Source organism: Acanthaster planci, linkage group LG07 (genome assembly GCF_054643075.1).
Source record: "Acanthaster planci isolate LZ-2023a linkage group LG07, COTS_SCS, whole genome shotgun sequence".
Classification (NCBI taxonomy): Eukaryota; Metazoa; Echinodermata; class Asteroidea; order Valvatida; family Acanthasteridae; genus Acanthaster; species Acanthaster planci.
The window spans coordinates 13,861,632-13,885,621 of NC_141783.1; the positions used below are offsets into that span (position 1 = coordinate 13,861,632).

At 41.8% G+C, this 23,990-nt stretch overlaps 1 protein-coding gene and 1 long non-coding RNA gene across 2 annotated transcripts; one reads left to right on the plus strand and one right to left on the minus strand.

Annotated features, from left to right (window-relative positions):
- The first annotated feature begins 163 nt into the window (after positions 1-163).
- On the plus strand, positions 164-16,734 carry ccz1b (CCZ1 homolog B, vacuolar protein trafficking and biogenesis associated). Its single transcript, XM_022237870.2, has 15 exons — positions 164-398; positions 3,185-3,282; positions 3,982-4,075; positions 5,101-5,223; positions 5,976-6,059; positions 6,628-6,758; positions 7,156-7,200; positions 7,561-7,642; positions 8,122-8,177; positions 8,530-8,647; positions 9,597-9,630; positions 9,851-9,965; positions 11,366-11,512; positions 12,417-12,544; positions 14,352-16,734. Exons 1-15 carry the CDS (start codon positions 273-275, stop codon positions 14,405-14,407), a joined length of 1,437 nt encoding a protein of 478 aa, XP_022093562.1. The 5' UTR covers positions 164-272; the 3' UTR covers positions 14,408-16,734.
- Positions 15,976-22,737, minus strand: LOC110980852 (uncharacterized). Its single transcript, XR_002598384.2, has 2 exons — positions 22,022-22,737; positions 15,976-18,256 (listed from the first exon to the last, which is right to left on the minus strand). It is a non-coding gene; the product is annotated as an uncharacterized LOC110980852 (long non-coding RNA).
- Between the last annotated feature and the right edge of the window lie 1,253 nt (positions 22,738-23,990).

A 23,990-nucleotide genomic window follows, 5' to 3' on the forward strand; every position in this document is an offset into this window, starting at 1 on the left:
TATCGCGTAGGTGCTTATAGGGGAAGAAGATAGTATTCTATTATTGTAGTGCTCATTATTATTATTTCTTATTTTAATACTTTGGAATGCACATCAGATTTCAAAATAAGGATTAACCCCCTCTTCAGTAGAGTGGACGGAGCCAAATATACAAGGGAGTTTCCATACATTACCCTGTACATCGATCGTACGTGAGGGTCAACATACTACATGTATGAACTAGCAGAAATTGATGGAGACTCCGTGTTCGAATTTTGCCCGAAATACTGCTGATGCATTTAGGATTTCCAACCTTGGAAAGTTTTCTCACAGACGCCATGACGTCCGCTCCAAGGAGTTGTGTATTGCTTCAACAGTTCTTCATTTATAACCCAACACTCGGTCCGAGAGAGGGTGAGGTAAGTATAACAGTGATGCACCCTTTTCGTGAAGAATTTATACTAAATTACAGCCGGCCTGGCATTATGGTACCTGTATAGGGGTATACATGTATATTTTCTCCTGAAACATCCTTGTGGGATTTTAACCATGTTAACTACACGGTCGCAGGGAGCTGTGGACGTCTTAAATCTTGGTCACAATGCGGTTTTAATAATTGTCCCGAAAAATCTTGATTGATTAAACTGAGTTTTACGGCTTTTATCGATTGAGCCAATTTTATGGGGGCCCTAGTACAAGTAGGCTAGGATAGGTTACTCTAGTATTATCACAGTGGTTATCACATTTCCCGATCGAAATAATGATTGCTCGCTCACCTTCCTGAATTATCCTATCCATGCTATCGTTTAACTCATACTTTTTAAGTTGATTCATAAAATTTACTTTGTGGTTCAATTTATTTTCCTCTACGATAGCACAGAAATTTGTGTGCACACTGTATGCAAGTGGAGGTGGAGTCTCTATTATCGCGGTATTGAGAAATGGTTTCTACGATGGCCTTTAATGCACTTGTTTCATGAATAAATAAAATAAATAGAAGGATTTTGTTTTTAGAGGAAACAAAATAGCTTTATTTTGTGATAATCCTCCATTTTACCTGTAATTGATTCCAGTTTTCCAGTCTCCTCCTTAAAGATGCCAGAGAACGAGATGAGAACAGTTGCACTGCGTCACTTACATTTATTAATCCGATAAGGAATGACTTCATTTTTCTACCAGAACTTGTTTACCTCAATCTTAAATCTAGCAACAACTTTGACGTTCATCTTTTTACTTAAATTGGTGTTTTGCCGAAGGAATAATAAATATTTAGGATTTGTAAATTCCATTTTTTTGATGGACTCATTCTTTTATCGATGTCTAAAAAAGTTGTTAAAAAGTCTTCTTTCTGTTCCATATATGGTTGCCAGTAATTTTTCCCTACAGTGACTTATCAGCCATCAGAGAGCAAAAACATGTCAACAAAAGTTTGATTTAGTAGGGAAAAATCCAAGTCGTTTGCTTGGAAAACACTTTGAATTTTTGCAACCAGTCTCATAGGGTGAAGTCCGTATATGGTACTCTTTCCCATGTGTGTCTGCCTTCATGTAAACAACGTATTATTGCAACATTTCCAAGTGTGGATTAACCTACAGGAATATCTCTTCCCTTTGCCATATTAGATACACACAGGGTGGTCATGATAGTTGGGTAAATGTAAAAAGCCTGTTTTTTGGTTTTTTTTCTTTCTAAAATGCTTTGTTGATGCCTGTTGACACTTGCACACACCAAATAGCATGACCTAAAAGAACAGAAAGGACAGTAGGCCTATTGAAAAAACTGAAAAGCTACCTTAGGGCCCGTTTACACTTGTGCACGGTAACAAAGAGCGGTAATGCCTTGTGATATTTTGCATTTACACAGGAGCCGAAAGCAGTTGGTTATTTTAGTTAATGATCTTCCACAACAACAATGACGTAGCAGCCACATCATTATGTCATACTCAATGAGAACACTGATTGGAGGCATGTGGCCTTAGTGGTTAGGGTTTGTAGCTTCTGATCATAGGGTCAGGGGTTCGAATCCAGCTGGAGGCAGCATGTTGTGATCCTGGGCAGGTCCCATACCCCTATGTGCCTCTCTCCACCCAGGAGTAAGTGGGTACCTGTGAGGGCAGACACGGTTGTTTAGCTGTTTGCGCCGAAGTGGCAGCACCGGGCTAGTATACTCCCCAGGGGGCTGAGATGGGTTTCAGGAATGTTCAGATGATGTGTGAGCCCATTGTACAGGGAGAATAATAATACAGCGCCTCTGAATAGTTTGTTACAATGTAGATAGATGGTGCTTTACAGGTGCTGCTGCTTCTTATCATTATTTGACAGAGTGAGCAGTCTCAGCATGTTACCTTTGGGGAAAAAAATTGCTCTGAATGAACTAGGGCTGAGTCAATTCGGCCTTCAGTATTCGAATATTCGACCTTCAATTTGATCGAATATCCAAATATACTGTACTTGGTCGTACCAACTGGCAGATTGCTGATGAATAAATCATATACAAAAGCAGTTGCAATAATGCTCACAATTGTACATTATAATAACTATAAAAGCTTCTCACGTCTAGGAGTATTTCCAGCCACGAGTTTGCAAGATTCAAGACATAGAACAGTATTTCTTGCCCTGTTGAAAATTTCTATTCATTTTAAATTATTTAATGAATAATTAAATTCTTGAGTTGTAAGATATCTGTCGCTTTTTATTTGAATCCACTTGAAACAAGCTTCCATAGTGCAATGTTTTTCATTTAAAACAAGAAAATTCTCCCTTATCATAAATTTTTGCATTCAAATATTCAAATTTGGAAAATAATATTCAAATATTTGATAATCAATTGAATATTTGGATATTTGGCACTGCCCAAGGACAAACCCCAGGGGTTTATCAAGCAACAACATGGTTTGTCCACTCCAAATGTCAATGACCTAAACAGAAAACCACGTGTTCTGTATTTTTTATTGTGCAGCATTCCGTTAGGCCTATCCCGTGTGTGTAAAGGGGCCCTTTTAATGAAATTTATTAATTAACCATGGCAATTACTGTAATGATACTTTTGTAGATACATGTACATATACATATACATGTACATGTTGGTGAATACTTTGTACTTCTGTGTCACACATGTAGATACTTGTAGCGAAGTAAAATATTGTCGCCTCGTTGAGTACTGCACAGATTGTATTGTTTAATAAATGTACTTCATTTATCTGCAGGAAGAAAAGAAGATTCTCTTTTATCATCCGAGGAATACAACCATCGATAATCAAATAAAAAATGTAGGCCTGAGTGAAGCTGTCATCAAATTTACAGAGTAAGAATGGGTATTTATGCCTTGTTTTCATTCAGCTGATGCTACATGACTGTGAAAGGGAAGTGCTTTGTAAAAGATTGGGTTTTCATGTAGCACCTTAGAATATCCATATAAAAAAAGTGTTTAACCTCCTTTTTTTCACCCTTGCCTTGACCAGGCATCATCGCCAATTTCAATCTTTGGTTTTTTTTATATTTGGATCCTTTTTAGCCCATTTTCTGCCGGATTAAGGTAGGCAGAGCCTAGTCATGATCACTAGTACATAGGACATGATATGCCTCGATATTTATGTGCAAAGAACGTGCCATTGGTCTCATAGAGGATTTTGGAGAACGTACTAAAGTTTTTCTTGCAAAAAGGCTCAGGCCATTGGACTGAGAGGAATTCTGTGAAGATTACACCATGGGTAGCTCTTAGTAGGGTTAGATTTCTTCGGCTTTCCTGCCCATACCACCAGTGGCTCACTTTCAGCTTGATAATCAGTAAATCTCTCCAGACACAATACTGAATCCATAAGCCATGGCATCGTAACGTACCGGTAGCAGTTTCAGTGGATGTGAATTAACAAGATCCAAAAGATCTTCCTTTGCTGTTTGGTCATGGTTGGGTCTGGTCGGTTTTAAGTATTAGATTCATTCCATGTACATTACGGCAACAGACTTCAACTTTCCCGTCACAGTTTGAATTTCTCAATTTCAGAACCTTTTCAACAGAGCAACCATGCGAATCTATGCACACACAGAAGACCAGACATCTTTACCTACAACCCGAGAAGGATTTCTCCATTGTAATGGTTAGTAGTATACTTGTACCGTGTGCTCACTGATTTCCACAAAGACAGGGCAGTTTGCTGCCTCAAGGCATCTGGGCCCAATTTCATGGCACTGCTTACCGCAGAATTCCGTGCTTACGATCTCCATTCTGCGCTAACTACGCAAGCAGAAAAATTCTGCGCTAACCCTTTAAGCACAGAATTCTTAGTTACAGGATGACGCATGGGCACAAGCCAAAATTCCTCGCTATAAAACCCGTGAAATATATTCGGTGTAAACGCAAAATTTTCTGCTACGGTAAGCGCCGATAATACGCTTGCGGTAAGCAGCGCAGTGAAATTGGGCCCTGTACCTTTCTCCAGTCTGAACAAACAGACCAAAAATTAAAAAAGGACTTGAGTTCAATTTTGGAACTCTTGCCGATTACGTACACTGAGCATAAAAATTAAAAAAGGACTTGAGTTCAATTTTGGAACTCTTGCCGATTACGTACACTGAGCATAAAAAGAAATAGTCCTGCCTCGCAGAACATGGCATTTGAAAACAGGGTCGGTAGGAAGGGTTTTTATGGTGATTCAGTGTGCTGCTAAGTGTTAAGTGGTAAAAATTTAACAGCATTAACAAAAGTTATGTTTCATTTGTTTCAAATGAAAATTTTAACTTTTAAATGATATTAATTTCATACATAAGTAGATATGTTGGATCTCTTCACAACACATTCAAACTAATGTAGATTCATCTTTCCCTTAGTTCCAAGTTCTCATATCACCAAGATTTTCAAAAACGGTATATAAGCAAACAGAGGACGTAACTTTTTGGGGCTTAAATAAACTGGTTACAAGTCTAAATGACCAGTGATAATGTATGGGTAACTCTGTGACTAGTTTCAATTAAATTTTATCAGCATGCACAATGTAGGACTGTAGAAAATTGCCCAATGTGATGAAATAAATTACAGGTTCATCATGTGTTGTCCCTCAGACCACTTCTCAAGTGATTCTAATTCTAGCACTCTAATACGCAGGTTTAATTTCTTTCGTTTTAGGTTATAACTGTGCCTTTCAGTGACAAGACAAAAGATGGCAAGACATATCATGAATACCATGAAGAAGACATTCAAGATTCAGTCTATTCGGCCGTCCTCAAGCACGCCTACAAGCTCTTCAAGGTAGGGCCTGTCTTAAATGTGTTTTTGTGTTGGTCCTGAACCTCATAGCATGGCACAGTGACGCAGTCCTTGTACTCAAGACAGATATTGTGCATCAAGCCCCTGCAGGGTTCCATGCTGGTAAATCTTAAACAACAACCAAAGTTTTGGGCCAATGCACATCAGTGTGAAGCCACTTGCCTTTGTATGCGGTGCTTTAAAAGTAAACATTTTGCGTGGTTTTTCAGGATTGTAACCAAATTTTGTAAATATTAGCCGTTAGTTGACCGACGGCTGTCCTCTCGATCTGAACAACTGTTTGAATCTGTTGTCGTCAGGTCAAGTTGACTGGATGGTACTTTCGTTGCCTTGCACCTCGGCGGCTCGGGTTCAAATCCCTCCAGGCCAACTTGTGGATTAGGTTGTCAGTCCCTGGCCAGATTTCTTGGGTTCCCCAGATCATTTGTGTGTCGACGTTTCCCTCTCACCTCTAAAACTCAACATGCCTTCATTGTCTTCTTCCCCCAGGGCCCTTAGGGAGAACAGTTGATAACTGAGAGAGCTTTACCCTGATGAGATGGTTAAAGAATAGATAAAAGTAACTCTTGAATTGCCAAGATTTTTGTGGATCGTGAGTGGTTGCATCTAGGTTTAAACGGTGCTTTTGCAGCATAACATCGTCACCTTCATTGCATAGTAGGCCTGGCTGTGACATTTTCTTGTCTCGCTGCAAACAGTTCCACACTTCTTCTCTGCCCTTTTCTTTCTGTCAGCTCTTTATGGGGTCTTTCACGTCCATCATGGAGAACAACGGAATTGACCAACTCAAGCACAGATTGGAACACTTCTACAGTCGGGTAATCTCAGTTCAAACGATCAGTGTGTAAAGAGGCTCCAAGTATGTGATTGTGACATAGTAGGCATAATGATAGCTACTGTAGTGTACATCTATCTGTGAGGCACAGCTTGACTGGTTGAAAGTTTACGTGTAATATTTGGTGGTGCCCTTTACTTGCGTAGCTTGAAATTATGACTTTGAAAGGCAAAATCTACTGAGATAATTTGGCTTCTTTGTGGTCCTTGATGCAGATAATCTCAGGGTTATCAAAAGTTTGTTTTTTTACCAGCAAGTTGAATGTACCAGTTATGTTCAAAACGGCAGACAGTGTAGCTGATCACATACGTGTAAGACTACATGTGAAATGAGTTAGATTGTGGCATGGATGATAGCACATCTGGGGGGGTCTCTCCTATTCATATTGACATCAAAAACTAGAAATATCCTAATTTGGCACACAGTTGTGCGTCGACCGTTTAAAGCAAAAGTGGGAAGAAGGCCGTGTGGGACACACCAAGGGGCGGAGCCAGTGGCAACATCCACTGGATGTTAGATTGACTGAGGTCATTTGACATGTTGTTTTCCAGTACCTGCTGAACTTGAGGTTGAGTCACAGTGACATCCTGGAGATCCACCACGGCATCCTGTTCCTCCCGCTGGACAAGAACACCTACCTAAGAATACAATGTTTCATCAACCTCATCGAGGCATCGTTTAGGTACTTTGGGAGTAAATGTGATAACGATTCCCCTCCTCGGTTGAGATTTGCGCTGCATCTCCGTACATCACTTGGGCAGTGGCGTCTTGACATGACTGAAAAAAAAATGAAAAAAGTGGAAGATTAGTAATCTGTGGAACTGTCTTAGGCCTTACTAGATTTTGAAGGTTTTTAGTTGGAGGAATATCACTTCATGTTCAGATATTATGCATTCATTGTTCTTTCATCTTCAAGCATGACCAGCAAAAGTTTACCCTATCCAGATCAGTTGAACATTTTGGCACAGCTGTCCAAAAATTACTACTCGCTTCAGACACACATGGGTCATTGTATGAGTGAAACTTTAAAGGTCCTTCTCACATGAGTGACGGTCTGCCCTTTTGTTTCCTGATTCCAGTCAAATAAAGTACACAGCATTCCTGTACAACAATCAACTTGTTTGGTAAGTCCATGGCCATTTTCCAATACTCAACTTCATCTCCGTCTAAGGCTTCGTTCCCAAAACCAATCCCCGATTGTTGGCCTGAAGCGTTTAAATTACATTGGATTACTGTAATTTCTGGCTCTCTTGCATCTTATTTGATGTTTTGTGGCACTATTAGACTAATCACTGCGCTTACAGCTTCAAAGTCAGCTAGTAAAAAAAAACAGTTGAAGCCTGAGAAAGAGCCGAAGTTGAGTATTGGACAACGGCCCATGTGTTGTTTATTTTCTACGACCAAACATTTCAGCTGACTGAAATTTGTATTTGGGATGTTGTGTCCAGGAAACTTTCAATGCTTTGTGTATCTCGTTTCTTCAGGAGTGGTCTTGAGCAGGACGACATGAGGATTTTGTACAAATACCTTACCACAAATTTATTCCCCTCTTCCTTAGACACTGAGGTAGGTTCTGATAGCCTTATCCATCTAGCATTCTCATGTATCAAAATCATATTTACATAAACATGTTAACCTTCGACCTTTTGAATCGTCATGCAGCTACTAGAGTGTATCACTCTCCAGTAACTTGTGACTTTTTTTTAGCTTCAACACAATCTGGGCATCCAAAGTACAAGTGCTGCCGTGCTTTACAGTCCCAAAGAATGAAGTTACCAAAAGAGCAAACGTGTAATCCATTCAAGCAAATTTTGCCAGTGTCGGGAATGATTTCCCAGCAGAAATGCCAAGGGAGAGGCTGGAGACTTTGGGAACATTTGCTCGACGGAAAGACAGCCCTGGAGGTGGATTTTTGAAAGGTGCTGAGGTGTAAGGATTGTGGACGTTGAACCTGGTCCTGTGCTAGCACTAGTCATCTACATGAAAGCGTAAACGTGTTGTAAAGTATTAACTGTAACCATTATATTTGTGTGTGTTGTTTGCAGCTGAAAGAAACGACAATAAAGTCCAACCAGACGTTAGGTAGCACTCATTATGGCAAGTAAGTTGAATGTCACTCTTTGAAAGTTTCCCTTCCATGTACAAAGAGGGTTCAGGATCTCCTCATCTTAAAGAATTCGTCCGTGTCTATCAAGACATTTGTATCCCCTCTCTAGCTTCATTTTTTTTTTTTGCATGAAGGTCAGTTTCATAATTGATGCAACTGTGACGTCGCAAAATTGTCGCGTGAGAAATGATTGCAAAATTGTCATCAAAAGGGTTTATACAAGCATTTTCATATGATGTCATATATTTCACACAGTTGTTTGTTCAAGGCTAACGTTCTTTGGGGCATATTTTTTCAGTGAGGAAAGTTCACCCTCACTTGCCCATCTGTCTATTTATGTTGTCAGATTTGTGACAGGACCAACAGATCCACACAACCAGCAGTCTTCCAGTCAAATCCGACCGCCAAAGATCTTTGTCAATAACGGATGTCACATAGAAGAGCTGCACCTTGTGGTGTACCGGGTAAGGTCCAGATTGTCCTGGAGTTTCGTCTGTTGAAGCCAAGCTATGGAGTCCTATTGGAGACAAACCCCCCGGGGTTATAATTTACTTCCCTCCATTCTGATTTCAGGAAACCAACAGTGGATCACTGAACACGATCCAGATCCACGTGAAACAAAGAGACCTTTTATGTCACATGAAAAAACAGACTGTGCTAGGCGCTGCACTATTGCATGCTGGTTTACCAGCCCTACAGTCTACAGTCATGCCCAGAAGTTGACTTACACTGGAGCAACAAATAGTCGATGTTCATTTATACCTCTTCTCTCTGCGGTGATCATCATTCTTTGTAGTCATAATTTCATCCTTTCTCCTTTATTTTCATCCAAAGTTGGCGCAACTGTGGATGACTTCATTCACAATTTCACTCCTGATGTGACAAAACTAAGGGGTCAAATGTTTACATGATTTTTACAAAAGTTTGCAAGAGGTATAAATGGAAGTCAACTGTACTCTGCCCAAGTGTATCAAAACCTTTTGGCTATAGGTTAAGTTTACACGTATTGGCATGCACAAGACAAAATGTTCTGCCTGTCTGTTCAAGTCCACCTCCGTTCCGTCTCACTAGTCACTCTTAAAGAACCTGGGGCGATACTCGACCTCCACTGGCACTGTGCAACCAGCACCCGTGGGAAAATGCTTCCAGATACTGCAAAGTTACTTGTATGAAGTCATGCTAGAGGTGTGCGAACACACTTGCTTATTCTATATTTATGAGGACTACGCACCTAGCTGTTGAATGAATAGAGCCTCGGTTTCAGGAGCTTGAAGTAGAATATGCTAGCAGTCTTCAATCGTGTCAATCCTTCGATTTCAGTGCAATATTTATACACCCTAGTGGGTTAGGCTTAAAGATTTTATATCGTCACTTGACTTCCGTGTAGTTATTTTTCCTTTTTTTTGTCCTCAGGCCCTCAGTGCAACAGTGTGTCTGATGGTTGATGGTAAGGCGACTTTGATTCATTCAACCATTTTATTTATTACTTTCGGCTGCATGTTTTCAGTCAGTTACAAGAGAACACATCTGTCGTTATTCATTTCATCAGGTTTCTGGAGTCTGCCAGTGACTTTCCTTGATTCAGAAAAAGAACTGTTGAACATGTCTCATGCCTGTACATGTAGTTATGTATGGTGAGTTATTCGTGTTTTTTGTCTACTGATCAGGGTCAACTGTACCACCATTGGACTGGTATAAGAATATCGACAGTTTCATCGGTCCTCAATTAAGTAGTCTTGCATCGGACATTGGTGAACAGTACGCAAATAGGAAAGGAAGCAGGTAATGACAGGTGTGACTAGGGCTTTGCTTGGAAAATTGCTAAACACAGAATTTATTTGCTTAGCAATTACAGCCCAGCTGCAGAGTGTGGCATATGGCAAAAAAGCTCTGTGAATGGGGCCAGTTAAAGTTACTGTCATGTTAGCAGAGTGTTTCCCTTATGGCTTCACATTTCTGCCAGGCTTTGAGTACTCCACCACGAGAACAAAGCATTGTCTCTACAAGGATACAGATTCCAGAATGTTGACATACGTGTAGAGATGTATAATCTTGAGGAAAACACTGCTAATGTGACTTGCCCCCTCGACTGTGTTTTGTTTCATATTGCTTGGAAGCACTTTTCAACTGCTTTTTAATTTAAAGGAAATATTGCGGTGCACTTTGATGTGCTGAAGATTTCCATGAAACCAGGCAGTGGTTAGGCCATGCATGGTGCAGGGTTTACAGCTAGGAGCAGATTCAATCAATGAACCATTTATTGATGGCCGGTTGACTTTCCCTGGTAACCTAAACACCTAATAACTGGGTGTGGGTCAAAATCGACCAGCAGTTGACAAACTGTGGCTGCCTTAAACTTGCCCAGCATCTCTGGTCAGCTTGGGGCCATGTGTTTGCAACCGGTGAAGACTTGGTACTAGCTTGATACAGTCTAATTGTGGGCTTGTACACAGAATTACCCCCCATTGATGAAACCGTAAGCAGGTGCTCCTAGATTTGGTCCTATCAGCAACACGTCCAGCATGCATGTGATTTCAACCGTGTTCCCAACATGGATTTGCTTATAGTTAAACATGCTAGCAAGGTGCTGTCAATGGCTGCATTCAAGCATGTTTTAATCTTCTCAGCGTGAGTGTTCTCCTGATCTCACAGATTGCAGGAGAACGGCCCGCAGGCAGAGCTGTTTATAGAGAGAGTTGTGACATGAGTGTCTAAATTGCTGGAACCAAAATGGCGCATAATGCGTCCGTGCCCATGGACAATTAGCACATAATAGCTGCATGTTGTAGCCATTTTGGTCCCAAAGGCTGAAGTTGATGCTACTCTCTGTTTACAGCTCCGCCCACAGGTGAGTGAGAGTCTACCTTCGCATAATGTGGTGATTTCCGAGAGTAATGTGCTGGCGCTGTTTTCATACTCCAAGGAGTATTGAGAGTCGCACACACAAACACAGCTTTGATGTTGCATTTATTCATGGAACAAGATCTCATCTTTTCCATGACTTACTTTAACAGGTTTTCTTTGGGGGGGGTGTCTTTGGGTGTTTTGTGTTCACTTCCTTTTTTTTTAAATTGCAAATGGACCTTAATTACCCGCTGCCAAACGTCAAAATGCAGGAGCGGGTTGTTGCATTGATTTGTAATGTCCATATCTGTTTTGTTCCCGTTTCATCTCCCTCCCAGTGGTTCCAGTCCAGATTTCAAGTTTGTCTACTTTAATCAGATGAACTTGGCCCAGAAGACAACTGTGCACAATCGGAAGACCGCCAGCGCCACGATAAGTCCTGAAATGGTTCGACTCATCAGCGATATCAATGCAGATTTTACAAGGTAACATGCGGGTCAAGATAACTGCTGTTGGAATTGTTCTTCCGTAAATATTCAACTAGTTCTCATCAATGGCATAGCCACGGGGGGCCTGGGGGGCATGTGCCCCCCTACAAATTCCTGGTGCCCCCCAGGTGCCCCCCCCACTATACAAACGGATGAACAAGGCTAACAAAAGCTTGCCCCCCAAAAAATCACACCCCTGAAAGCTGGTGCCCCCCATAAGATGCTGGTACCCCCATGAGATGCTGGTACCCCCATGAGATGCTGGTACCCCCATAAGATGCTGGTACCCCCATAAGATGCTGGTACCCCCATAAGATGCTGGTACCCCCATAAGATGCTGGTACCCCCATAAGATGCTGGTACCCCCATAAGATGCTGGTACCCCCATAAGATGCTGGTACCCCCATAAGATGCTGGTACCCCCATTGTGCCCCCCACTAGTAAAATCCTAGCTACGCTGCTGGTTCTTATTTTAAGTACCACTTCTGGGAAGGAGTAATTAAACTCGGGCAGTTGTTGAGATGGATTTGTCTAAGTGCCTTATCCCCATTCCAGGAGCATTTTAGCATCTGACATTTTTTCATGTGAACATTTGAAACTATTGCTTTTGCTCGATTGATTTCTTGGTATAGCCGCGTGACGGTTTAAGAATTCAACCAATTTTGGCCAAACTTTTCCAAGCCCTTCAAAAGCCATCAGAAGGCTTGATACCCCTTGAAAGTTAGGAACACAAGGAATTTATCAAGAGTTTCTTCCCAGCAAAAATTCTGGAGAAATAAGGGTTAGTCTTGCTCTTTTGCACCTGTGAATTTGGTTGCAAATTGTTCATTGTTCTTGCATTTCCGGAAGTTGTTGTCCAGCAGCTAACAAGCCTATGCGTTAAAACTTGGTTTGGTTCCAGATTTGAGGAGGATGGGGAGACGTTAATGAAGACAATGTCAGACTGTTGGGTCGTGGGCAAGAAATCCGACCAGCGAGAATTCTACGTGGTTATTAATCAGAAGAGCGCAACCCTGACAGAAATCAATGGTGAGGCCCAAGGAAGAGCAGGACTTTTACCGCAGCAACTTGCCAAGAAATTCATCCCTCGTTACCAGAACAAAAGTCAACATACACTGAAAGCCCAGTTCATGCTTCACAAGTACACAAGTGGATAGCAAATATGGAATCATTAACATGGCTATGAGTCCCCCGCTGCCTTGCCTACATTTGAGCATGTTTGCTCACATTAAGACAAGTGTATTCCTGAATTTACAAACAGCAGACGTGCAACCCCTGAGTAAGCAAGAGTACATCCCGTCAGATGGGGAATACACTCTTGCATTATGTGATTATTTCGTGACGGAGGAATGTCCAAATTCAATTCCTCAAATGTTGTGTTATTCTGTAGCTTTGAAGTTATCTTTTGGACATATGTGACATTATGAAAATTGGAAAATCTGTTGGTGTGTAATGACAATTGAGCTTTATTTACAATGTTTAACCACTTAACTCAATGCTTTGAAAAAACGTGCTGAATCTCTACCGAATTAAGCAGATCCACAGCTATAAATGGTGCTTACTCATGTCAGAGAAACTGCATTGGATTTGGTAAAGATATGACTTCACATGCTTACTCAGACCTGGCCCAAGTAACTGACGAACCTACCGAGCAAGTTACTTGGGGAAGTATCCCACAAGTGCAGTGTGAAAACATGGGTAGCCTTAAGTTGAATGATTCAAAGGGTAGTTGACTCCAAGAAGTTCGGAAAATGGTTGCATGTTGAGGTGAATTGGCTCAAGTCAATTAAGTTACGTGAAATAAAGGCCAGATATGTGTGTGGATGTCTGTTGCTTTCAACAGCTCAAATTCATGTTGCAACTATAATCTCTGCCTGGCCTTTTGATCCAGGTGGGGCTCCCCAAAGAACCTGAGATTTATTTATTTGTTTATTTTTTACCCTGGGTGATCCATTCAGTAAGCCTGCTCACTGATCTCCCATGGATCCCAGCTCACTTAATTTAAGACATTAAAATACCAAAAATACAATACAAAAAATAAAAAAGGATAAAAATTAGCAAAAAAAATAAGAACTCTTTTCATAAATATAATCAAACCAAAAAAGTTGCACGCAGTTCCACAAAAACTCATAGATTACCACTCAGTACAGTACACTACAACACGATTTTACAACTGATCACAAAATCTACAAAAAAACTAAGTTACTTAAGCTGCTTGCTTAGGATCATTTCTCTATCACCACATATTCCACAGGCGCACCTAAACCTATGACAGTGCGACAGATAAGCATGAGGGAAGTAATCATCCGTGCTGTAAATTGAAAAGGACACCATGTTTAACTAGAGAAAATCCCATAACGTTTAGGCAACAATGACCTTAAAAAGTGGCCAGCCATTTTGTGCATGCTGAAAGCAAACAGTGTAATCTGAATGTAATGCTCACGCAACACTTTCCTACACCCACAGTTACTGCGAGTAACAGGTGCAAAAGCAGCCCTTGTGCAGGCATTATTACAACTTTAACCCAAGAAGAACTGGGGATGGAACAATGGTGGCTTGATGGTGGCAAAGCATAAAGGAAGAACCTTGACTTTTAATGAAGACTTAAAAATCTCAGCCATTCTCTCTGCATTATCTTTTTTTTAATGTCGAATTGATTGGGAAACAGTCAATGAAAATGAAATTCTGTTTAGGTGACCTTAAAGGTACAGTCCTTAAAAAGTGCTGGACAAAACTTAGCTATCTCTGTGCCATTAGAAGCATTGGTTAAGAGGCGTTATCTGGTTTGATTGCAGAATTAACTCACCTTATCTTGAATGTTTTGGTTTGTTGACAGAGGAAGTCAAGAGATTGTGTGCCGCACATTTCACCAACATCTTCTTCCTTGACTGATGAGAAGGTAGCACTTCTTAAGAGGCCTTGTTACTAACCGACCACACCCAGCAATACAACTATCTGCTCTGAGCGGATCAAAAGAGGGAGTGGTTTTTTTGGTACTCAAGTGTATGCGCGTTTGACACGGAACACGCTTAGTACGCAGAACTAATTTATTCCGGCATGTACGATCTTTGCGTACACGCAGAACCCGCACAAGAACCTGCTTGTAACCACCTGTCTTTCTTTTCGCCGATTGGGGGTGTACTTCACTCGGAGCGGATAGATAGCGTCATTTGCCAAGCAAAATTGCTGGTAGTCACACAAAGACAGTCATTTGCATCAAGATGGACTATTGATTGGGCTTATCCTATCTAACTGTGAGTGCCAAAACAGGTTTTTTTTTTCAATATGCCAGAAGAATCAATTTCACACTCTTAGAGGCCCTCTAGCCAATCATCATTTTCCCTTGATCAGCTATTTCTGCACTGAACATTATCCGTCACACCACACAAACCACACCCATTTTAGCATATATTGCACACTAGATGATATCATTTTTTTTGGCCACTAATTAAGCATACAAGTTTTTATCCAGGATTTTACGCACTGATTTAAGTTTACATGAGGTGCACAGTGTAACAAAGTTGATCTGAGCACTGATACGGATTTCCGTATGTTGCAACAGGGTTTGGCAACACGAGCTGTCTCCTCTTGATGAATGGTGTTTGTTATTTTTTGGAGAGCATGGTATTTGTACTTTTTAATAGCAAAGCAACATCAGAAATTAGTCTGCACCCACAATCGTTGCACATGTATGTCCGGGCCCCGAGTTGTGCTGAAGAGTGGATTGCCACACCAAAGGGAGTATTTCTACTGCTCACAGCTTCCACCAAGCTGTGAAACTGCTCAACGGCATCCCTTCAGCAGGTGCTTACTGTTATTATGGAACTAATACACTGGTCGGGCTAAACAAGATTATTCCCAGAAGCCCAATCAAATTGGGCCGAGTTGAAAATCTGCCTTAACATCGGTCAAGTTTTTCTCCTCATCACTCTTTCACATGGAATGAAAAGCGTATCGATGTAGTTAATTTGATTGTTACCGTAAATACTGTACTTCTATGTGTATGTGTATACTGTATATAGAATGTTTTTATACACATCGTAAAATCAAAGAGTGGGAAATGCAACTACATACGTAGGTGCACTGAACTATTTCAGGATCTCCTGTGTTAAATATGGGAACTCTATCCTGTGGCATTAAAAAGTTGTTCTGAATTGTTTTTTTTTACAATCAGGGATCTGTTGCTAAGGTGCATGTAGTAACGATATCCATTTCCGAGATGAAATTGCAAACTAAAAAAAAATGTCAGAAAGTTACTTGTTGAATTTCTTTCCTCTCAATAATGAAGTTCAAATTATGAACAATTTTTCTCTCCCTGTTTATTTTTCATTTGCCACCTGGATTACCTAAAGCAGGTCTTACTTTGCAAGGTCCATCAAATTCCAGACTCAAGCCTCGAATTTTAACATTTCAGGAGAACCGCACACGTCCTTTACAATAAGAAAAGTAATTAATTCAGATTCCCAGTAAAGAGTAGCTTGTCAAATTTTATTGGCATTATCCTCCTGAATGTCAGTCCACACAGGAAGCAAATATCATCTTAAGAACAGTCTTTGCTATTGGCATTTCATCGAAAATCTTGATTGATGACAGCAGCATGAAGTTGGCCTTACGAAACATCAAAGATAGCTTCTCTTTTTGTCCGTGGGCTCGTTTCAAACTGCCAGTGATCGGTGCTCATTTCTGAGTACACTACACAGACCCCTTTGGCTCAGCCATTTGTCAGTGGATATACAAACTAACAGATGGGGTTGTTGACATAACTAAGACACCATTTGAGATGGATTCCATGCAGGAAAGCTACCACAATATATACACCGTACATTATATAGTGGTGCAACTGAAAAAGTATGTAAGCTAGAAAGTCTGAAGTGCAACGCATCATTTATAAGCACTGACCCCAGTTTCACCTGCCCCTTTCTAAGCCTCCCTCCCCTTACCAAGCCCCACCCTCTACTAAACCCCTTCACTCATTAAGCCCCTCCCTTTAATAACAAGCCTCTGCCAAGCCTTGGGCATTATAATTTGTTTTTTTATTTTTTTTTTATGGCCGTAAGAATTGGAAGCTGCATACTTCAAACTATCAATTAAAAAACCCTCATAGCAAAATTTCTTTAACTCAGTGACAAATCACACTGTTTTAAGTACTGGGATTTTCAGTGTGCAATACATTGTTCTAATTTTAACCCAATAAAGGTATACATGTGATAAAAACCAAATTTCTTTCACAACGGGAAGATGTGTTTTTCATTGTGCTACTTTGTGTCCAGGAAAAAATGCAGATGATGTCAGAGTTACAATATTCGTGACATGTAGGACCAAGAGGTATTACTGTTTTAAGACTCCAGGTGACTACTACAACCATGGTGCTGTTTCCAACACAATGGTTTGACATTTTTTCTGGCCTATAAGGTGGCCTCTTTGTTGTATGGTTGACTTCCAAGATCTGTGGGTGCCTACAAGGATACTATGGGTGCCTACAAGGACCATGCACCTACCTTCAAGACACTCTGGAAGCCTACAGAAGGCCCATGAGCTGACCTCAAGGACATAGTGGGTGCTTGCTATTTGCAAGAATCATGGACTGACCTTCCGGACACCAGGGTCCCAAGAGTGTCAGTAAGGACATTGAACTAACCTTTAAGACACAGTGGACAGCTGCAAGTGCAAGGACTAAGAGCTAACCATAAGGATGCCAACTGGTGGCTACAAGGACCATGAGTCTACCTCAAGGACACCACTGACTGACGTCCAGGGCACCTTATATTCATAAAAGAATCACGAGCCTTTCTCCAGGATACCATAGGTGGGCACAAGGGTCATGAACTGGTTCACTGTGTGCTGACCTCTTGGATACCATGCCACTCCTAATTCATTTCATTGCAGGTTTTGTTTTGTCGTCGCAAACCCCCAGGGACAGAAAAAACTATTTCATGAGTTGACTTCCAAACAGGCACCTTCAAACTTTTACAATCTTGACACATTTCCTCGAACTGTCTACTGTCCTCTGGGACAATGGACTGTCATTGATCGGAAGCTTTGATCTCAAAGTCGTATTTGTCGTCCTTCTGGTTGAATGGGTAATGGATGTTGGGCCAAATAACCGCAGTCAGTGTGTCAGGGAGCGGTCAACGCCTGCTTGGGGAGCACCATTCAAAAATTGGGAATGATGCCTAGAATTAAGCAACTCTCAATATGTTATAATTCAGTTTGAATGAATACTGGCTAAGGCCGTCCCGTCCACGGTTGTCTTCAAGAAGTAATTTGTATTTCAAATATAAGAGTAAACCTTTCGTGGATGCCCACTGTTAACCGAAGGCGTCCACAATATGATGGATTTTCAGCCTGTGGTTACTATGACAACTAAGATGTCATTGTCGTGAGACTTCATGATTTGCCCGCACCCTGTTGTGATGCTGGTACCCTGACCCCTGCCTCTTTCTTTTCACTCTTTCCAATGACGAGGGGTAGTTGCGGTACGAGCACCAGACGATCACGACGACCACGGTGAACACCAGCAGCAGAGCCGCACCGATAGTGCCCGCCACGATGGCCGTTTCACGGTCCTCTGGACTAAGTAATGTGACGCTCGGAACAGTCTGCGTTTCCCGCTCTTTTCGTATGAGAAGTTCGTCAACATTTGGCATGGCTGGCTCTGGCAAGGTATTCAGTGGCGTACCAGTCGTAAACTTGACCTCGTCTTCCTCTCTTTGTTGTGCCAGGTTTCTGCCTTGAATCTACCTGGAATCAGGGCAATAGAAGTGTGAAGTAAGTTTTATTTTGTAGACCGTGAAACGGGCTTAAAAAGAGAAGAGAAAATACTTAGCGCTCCGTGCTTGAAATCTTTCTCGGAAACTCGCTGCAGCATTCCAAGTTGGTTGCAGTTATGAAAAGGCGTATTGGTCACCTGCGTAATGACACCAACCATAAATATGCGCACTCAGTTGTTACCATATGAACGCAGCGATAAAGAACGATTGAGTGAGAACTCGCGGAACACCTGTACCTGTTTGCTTGTCCCGAGAACCTGCTTTAATTCATCACCCAAAAAGGAGTTGCGTCTATGTAGCGTAAATGTTACCTGCGATAAATCCCCCCTTAGAGGATTTAAGCCAGAATTATGAGGAAATTGTGTCGGCACTGTTTGAAGCCTCATCGTGGTCATCTTTCCGCATACAAATGGCTTATTTGGGGTTGATACATAATTTAGGTCTTCCCCCAGAGCACATTCACACCATAAATTACGTGCTGCGCTGTATGTGCATATATTATAGGTCGCCTTCAAGTTATGCATTTACATTTAAAGTGTAGAAATGCTTTTCAACCTTGCCGTACGCGTCGTAATGACACAAGTCTACTCTTCGGTCTAGTGCACCTACGTCAGCACCTTGTTTAGTCATACAGCTTGAATGTTTAAAATGGTCTGTTGGATGCATTTTGGAACGCGATATTTCGAACTCGTCTTAAATGTTTGAAAACTGTAAACTTAAAACTTTGTTCACTTTTAAAAAATTTCTGACAACAGTATTGCTCACTCGCTTACTGTCATGCGCCCCCCCTTAAAAAAGAAACACATTCACCGACAGAAGGAAAATTTTAAGACTTCAACATAATTTATAACACTTACTGCGCAGGGTAACTGTATCATTGATTTTTTCCTGAAATAACACCACACTGTTTCTCACGAATTTGCTACTTTGCTATGGCATAAAACCCCAATGCGCACCCAAAAAATCTTTAAAATGTCAGAATAAAATTAAAAACGGGAATTCAGTGGGACAAAGAAATACATTTACACGAACTGCATGATGAAAAAAAATTGTAGAGGCCCTTTAAAGTGGATCGACGATCCCAAGATTGATCTTGCTGGTCCTCCGGCAGCCGAGCGGAAATAATCGTGTCCCCGTCAAGTACATTGGCAGTGGGGAAATGCACATTTGCATCTCTCTGTCATCTGTCTACGAACGATTCACATGCTAGTTTCAGCTCTCAGCATCATCGTCGTCTCGGTGATGAAATTCGCCGGCAAATGGATTTATGCGTCTTTTTAAAAGATGAATCGTTAGCAATTTATGTAACCCTGCTAGACTGGTGCCGATCAATGTATGTCAAGACCAGGAGCCTTCAAAATTAATGCTTCGATAGATCTGATGGCATTAATGTCAAAATACTCGGGGAAGGGTGTCTGCGTTACTTGGGCTTGACTTAGCACAAAATCTTATCAATGCGGAGATCAGTGCCTCTGTGCATAAAGCTAATTTGGACGCTCCTCGCGTCTCAAGTAAAACCAGTTATACTCTAATGTTGGACTGTAGATTTGGCAGAAAGTTGAAGTTCGAAACCGGCAGCCCGCGTGTAGTAATCTCTAGTACGCTGTGACTGGAAATGTTTGTCATCAAAGCAGTTTTCGTGCATAGGAAGGAGTGTTAGACGCGAGGTTCATTGTTGGTAGTAGTGGTATTAATGAATACTCTCATAATAAATTGAAATACATTGTGATGATGATGCGAGATCGATGGATTGGAAAACGGAAGTGGTGGAAAGTTTAGGGTGGTTTCAGAAAGTGTTCATATTCCTTCGTTTTGTGTCTACGCGCTGTGATATGTTTTCCTGTTTTTACTCCCTTTTTAATCTTTAAATTTAGTGATTTGTTTTTGTACACCATAATTTCTCCAATTGCGTGTTCTATATTTATATTTTTTTAGTAATGAGATTTAAACAGACGGATTTTCAAAAGCTGGCCTCGCCCTATGTGCACTGTATCTTGCCGTATGATACGATGATATAGGTGGTATTTATTACCGAAAGTAATGAATTATTCTGATCCGGTAGAATTTTATTTGCACTTATAGGCTGATGCTTGTACATGTATTAGCTCATCAAGGGGACTGGAGCTGGACTTTCCCGTGTGACACGGGAGCAGGTGCGCCAGTACCGGGGGACTTCTCGCGCTGTCGCCCCTCACACGAGCGTCATGTATAAATTATTATGCCAGGCAAGATATGGGACGGAGGGATCCCCCCCCCTTACCTGTCCAATCCCTATACACACTGTAGACTCTTGTTACCCAACACATCCCCCTAGAGGTCAGTAAAGAATTCCTGAGATTCCAATCAAACAATGACCAACACAAAGGCGGGGGGGTCTCTCCGTCCCATATCTCGCTTCAAATGATTTACTGCATCATAACAAGGCTATTGTTAATCCATGCTCAAATGAAGCCTATTTCAGAAAGCAAGGTCTGTGCGCTGTCGACATGTCCTGCGCCCAAGAAAGGGTGGGCTTGGAAATCATGACAAAATTTAGGAAAAAAGTAATTGAATCTTGAAGGCATACGTTACTCTCACTGAATAAACCTCGTGCCCGTTTTGTAGGGAGTGGCAGTGGTTTTCAATAGCTTTTGCCCGTGTTACAGCTGATGGGTACATTCACGCCGCATTGAGTTTTTATGGGACAGGAATAGCTCCTTGCTCTGACGAAACAGAATAACTGGGTTGCGGGTGATGTCATCGCCCCTAAAGGCAGCTGCATGTGCCTTGGTTTTTCGGCAGCCGTAGCACCCTGGAGCCATTTAATGAACTAAGAATACATGCTTGTACAAGGGATTTCCCTGCTCTGCCCCCATGATGCCAAAGGCTAGAGCGGCATATATATATGTGTCGTGCCCAAGATCATTTTGGTATCTGACGTGGGCCACAAAATGTTTCTTCACGCCCTCACACTCACGTTATCCTTTAGTGTGGCGAAATAGAAGCAGTAAGAAGGGTCAGAAGAATAGCCGTCTGTCCCAACTACGAGGCCTTAATGATGCCATTTATTCTGCATGCTGCTGCTGAGTTCTTTGCATGACAGAAACATAACAGTTTTAAGGCCTACCGTACGACGACAAATCTCGCATAATGATGTGATTAAATATTGCTTTAATGTATGCGTAAAGAACGGGCTTGATTAGTATTCGGTGCTAAGTCCTGCGGGTTCAGTTGACGCTATTCGGGATCCTCCAGAAGATTTGGTAGGCGAGTATTATATTCTTCAGAAGAAGCAGACGATTCACGGGATAACAATATTTCCCCTTTTGGGGGATTCTTTAATTGTCATAGTGGCAGGAGGGTCGCATTTTGTGCCCGTTAGCACTTAACACATATCATATCCTAAAACGTGATTCTTGGCATTTACTGTCAAGTACCTTATAGCCTTAATGCCATAGTGCCTATTATTTTCACACCTGAGGCAAATGATACTGATCAGATCATATCGTGTACAAGATCTTATCAGACAGTGTCGCCAGAATTGAAATGAGAAGTGCGCCTTTTCCCGGCTTGTTTTCTTCCCCCACAAAATTTAAAATGTTCCATGAAGGTATACTCAAACGCCTTTTCTATTGGCAAGCATTCTGTAATCCTGCACTTTCTTCCAATATTTGGACAGTCTACTTTACTGTAATCAAATAGAAGAAATCTTAATTAAGGTAATTAATGCCTACACTGTGATGTGCTTCTTACAAACCTGATGGTCAGCTACTCAGGCAAGCCTGCGAGATGCACACGCCAAAGATCCATCGGATTCCTCCAAGCACTCTCTCAGATGATACTTGCTAAGAATCAAGCACAGACTCTCGGGATACCACTGTAGCATACCGCCATCGTTCCAGACGATATGATCCACGACATGATCCGCTCAACATTCAGGGCTGTTTACACATTTGGTCAAACCATAGAGCTACAAACCATCAAACACGAGCTGTTGTACGCAATGTCTGGCTGCGGGCGAGAGACCTCATTGGAATCGCAAATGCTGCCGCGCCGCTAGGATTCAGGTTAGAATGCTTCGAGTCAACTAAATGCAGCGCTGAGATCACCCGTGCCTGCTTGGCGCGGCACGCGTGACTGAGCATCACCTCAACATCACCTCGTCATCACAGACGGCACGGTGTTACTGCCGGTGAAAATTATCTTACTGATCTCTTGATAACAGTGCACATGCTTCCCCGGTTATGAGAGTGCTGCACACAATTATTCAAGCATTTGTGTCCGACACTGTCATCAGGCCATTGTTATTTTAGGGTTTTTTGGCTATACAAATTCCATGAGATATACAACTTGTGCCGCGAAGTTAATACGTTAAGTCTTCACATGAATTATCACTCTCAGTCTCATCCACTCATAATGTATGGACACTGAGGGCGAGTTGAGAAGTCTCGACGAATACAGCAGTAGGCTGATGTGGGGAATCAAGAATCCAATTAGCAGTGGAGGGTAATTGGGGATTTGAGGGGGAAATTTCTTGATGGACTTTCTCTGACCTGACTTGAACTTCGGGGCTTTCAGTAAAAAGCCCCAAAATTTTGCACCTGTAGGGAATGAGGGAATTAAATAGAATCGTTCTCATTACATCAGTTAACTTGGATACCGTGCTGTCCATGCAATACGCAATGCAATGACACGATGAGGTATTAAACATGTCGGCTCCCATGGCGGAATGTCATCGTAAAAGAGCGGATCCAAAACTGCATTTATATGTGGAGGAGGGATTGAAAACAAAAACAGTTATGGCCTTGCTGAAGGGGGGGGGCTACGTTTAGAAACTGAGAAACCGTCAGAATATCGCCTTCGTCTCATTTTTCTTCAGAACGAGGTTTGGGCTCTTTTTTGGGGGGGGGGGGGGGACGGGGGCCCCTATAAACCCAAGGGTCCTCGGTGACCTGGGAGCGATGCCGGAAGTGGAAGGTCATTAATGAAATTCTTGTATATGTAAAATTTCCATCGGCGACCCGGCGCGGACAGACGTCGTTTGAAAAAATCTGTGGAATCGCAATGCCCTTTGTAGCCCAGCGACCACGCCATCTGGGGCCATCTTGCCGTGCCGAATACAAAAGAGGTAATCGTTTGCCCGCGTGCCATTGTAACTACGTTAGCACAAACAATTTGGTTAAACAATGGCAGGCAAGCCTTTGTATAATGACCTATATGGAATTTGTTTTTAAATAAATGACGTCCGTGGCCTGGCCACGTGAGGGTTCCATCCGGAAACTCGCTGCGTGACCTTTCATTTCCAAACTGTAGTAGGCCTATACAAAATAATAATAAATGCTTCATCTGATCATAATTGTTGTAAGCTGGCCTCCCAGGGTGATCGCCTGAGGGAGGATTTAGGTGTATTACACCGTGAAGCAGTCAATATTTTATTTTATAACAACTGATTAATTTGCCTAACTAGCCTATATTAGAATACTCCTATTTAAATAAGAACTACAGTAACTAGCTGCGGCCTGCGGGTGTAGTTCATTTGGCCGTGCACAACTAGCAAGAAACTGGCTAAACTAGCGAACGCCGTGAGACTTGTTCTCGGCCAATCAAGATACAGAACCTGTGGGTTAAATAAAGTAAAAAATCAACTAAAAATGTTACTGTGAAGGAAATACATGTACATCACAAGGGGTTACAGCCGCAGACTCGTGGAACGTTGTAGGTTGTTT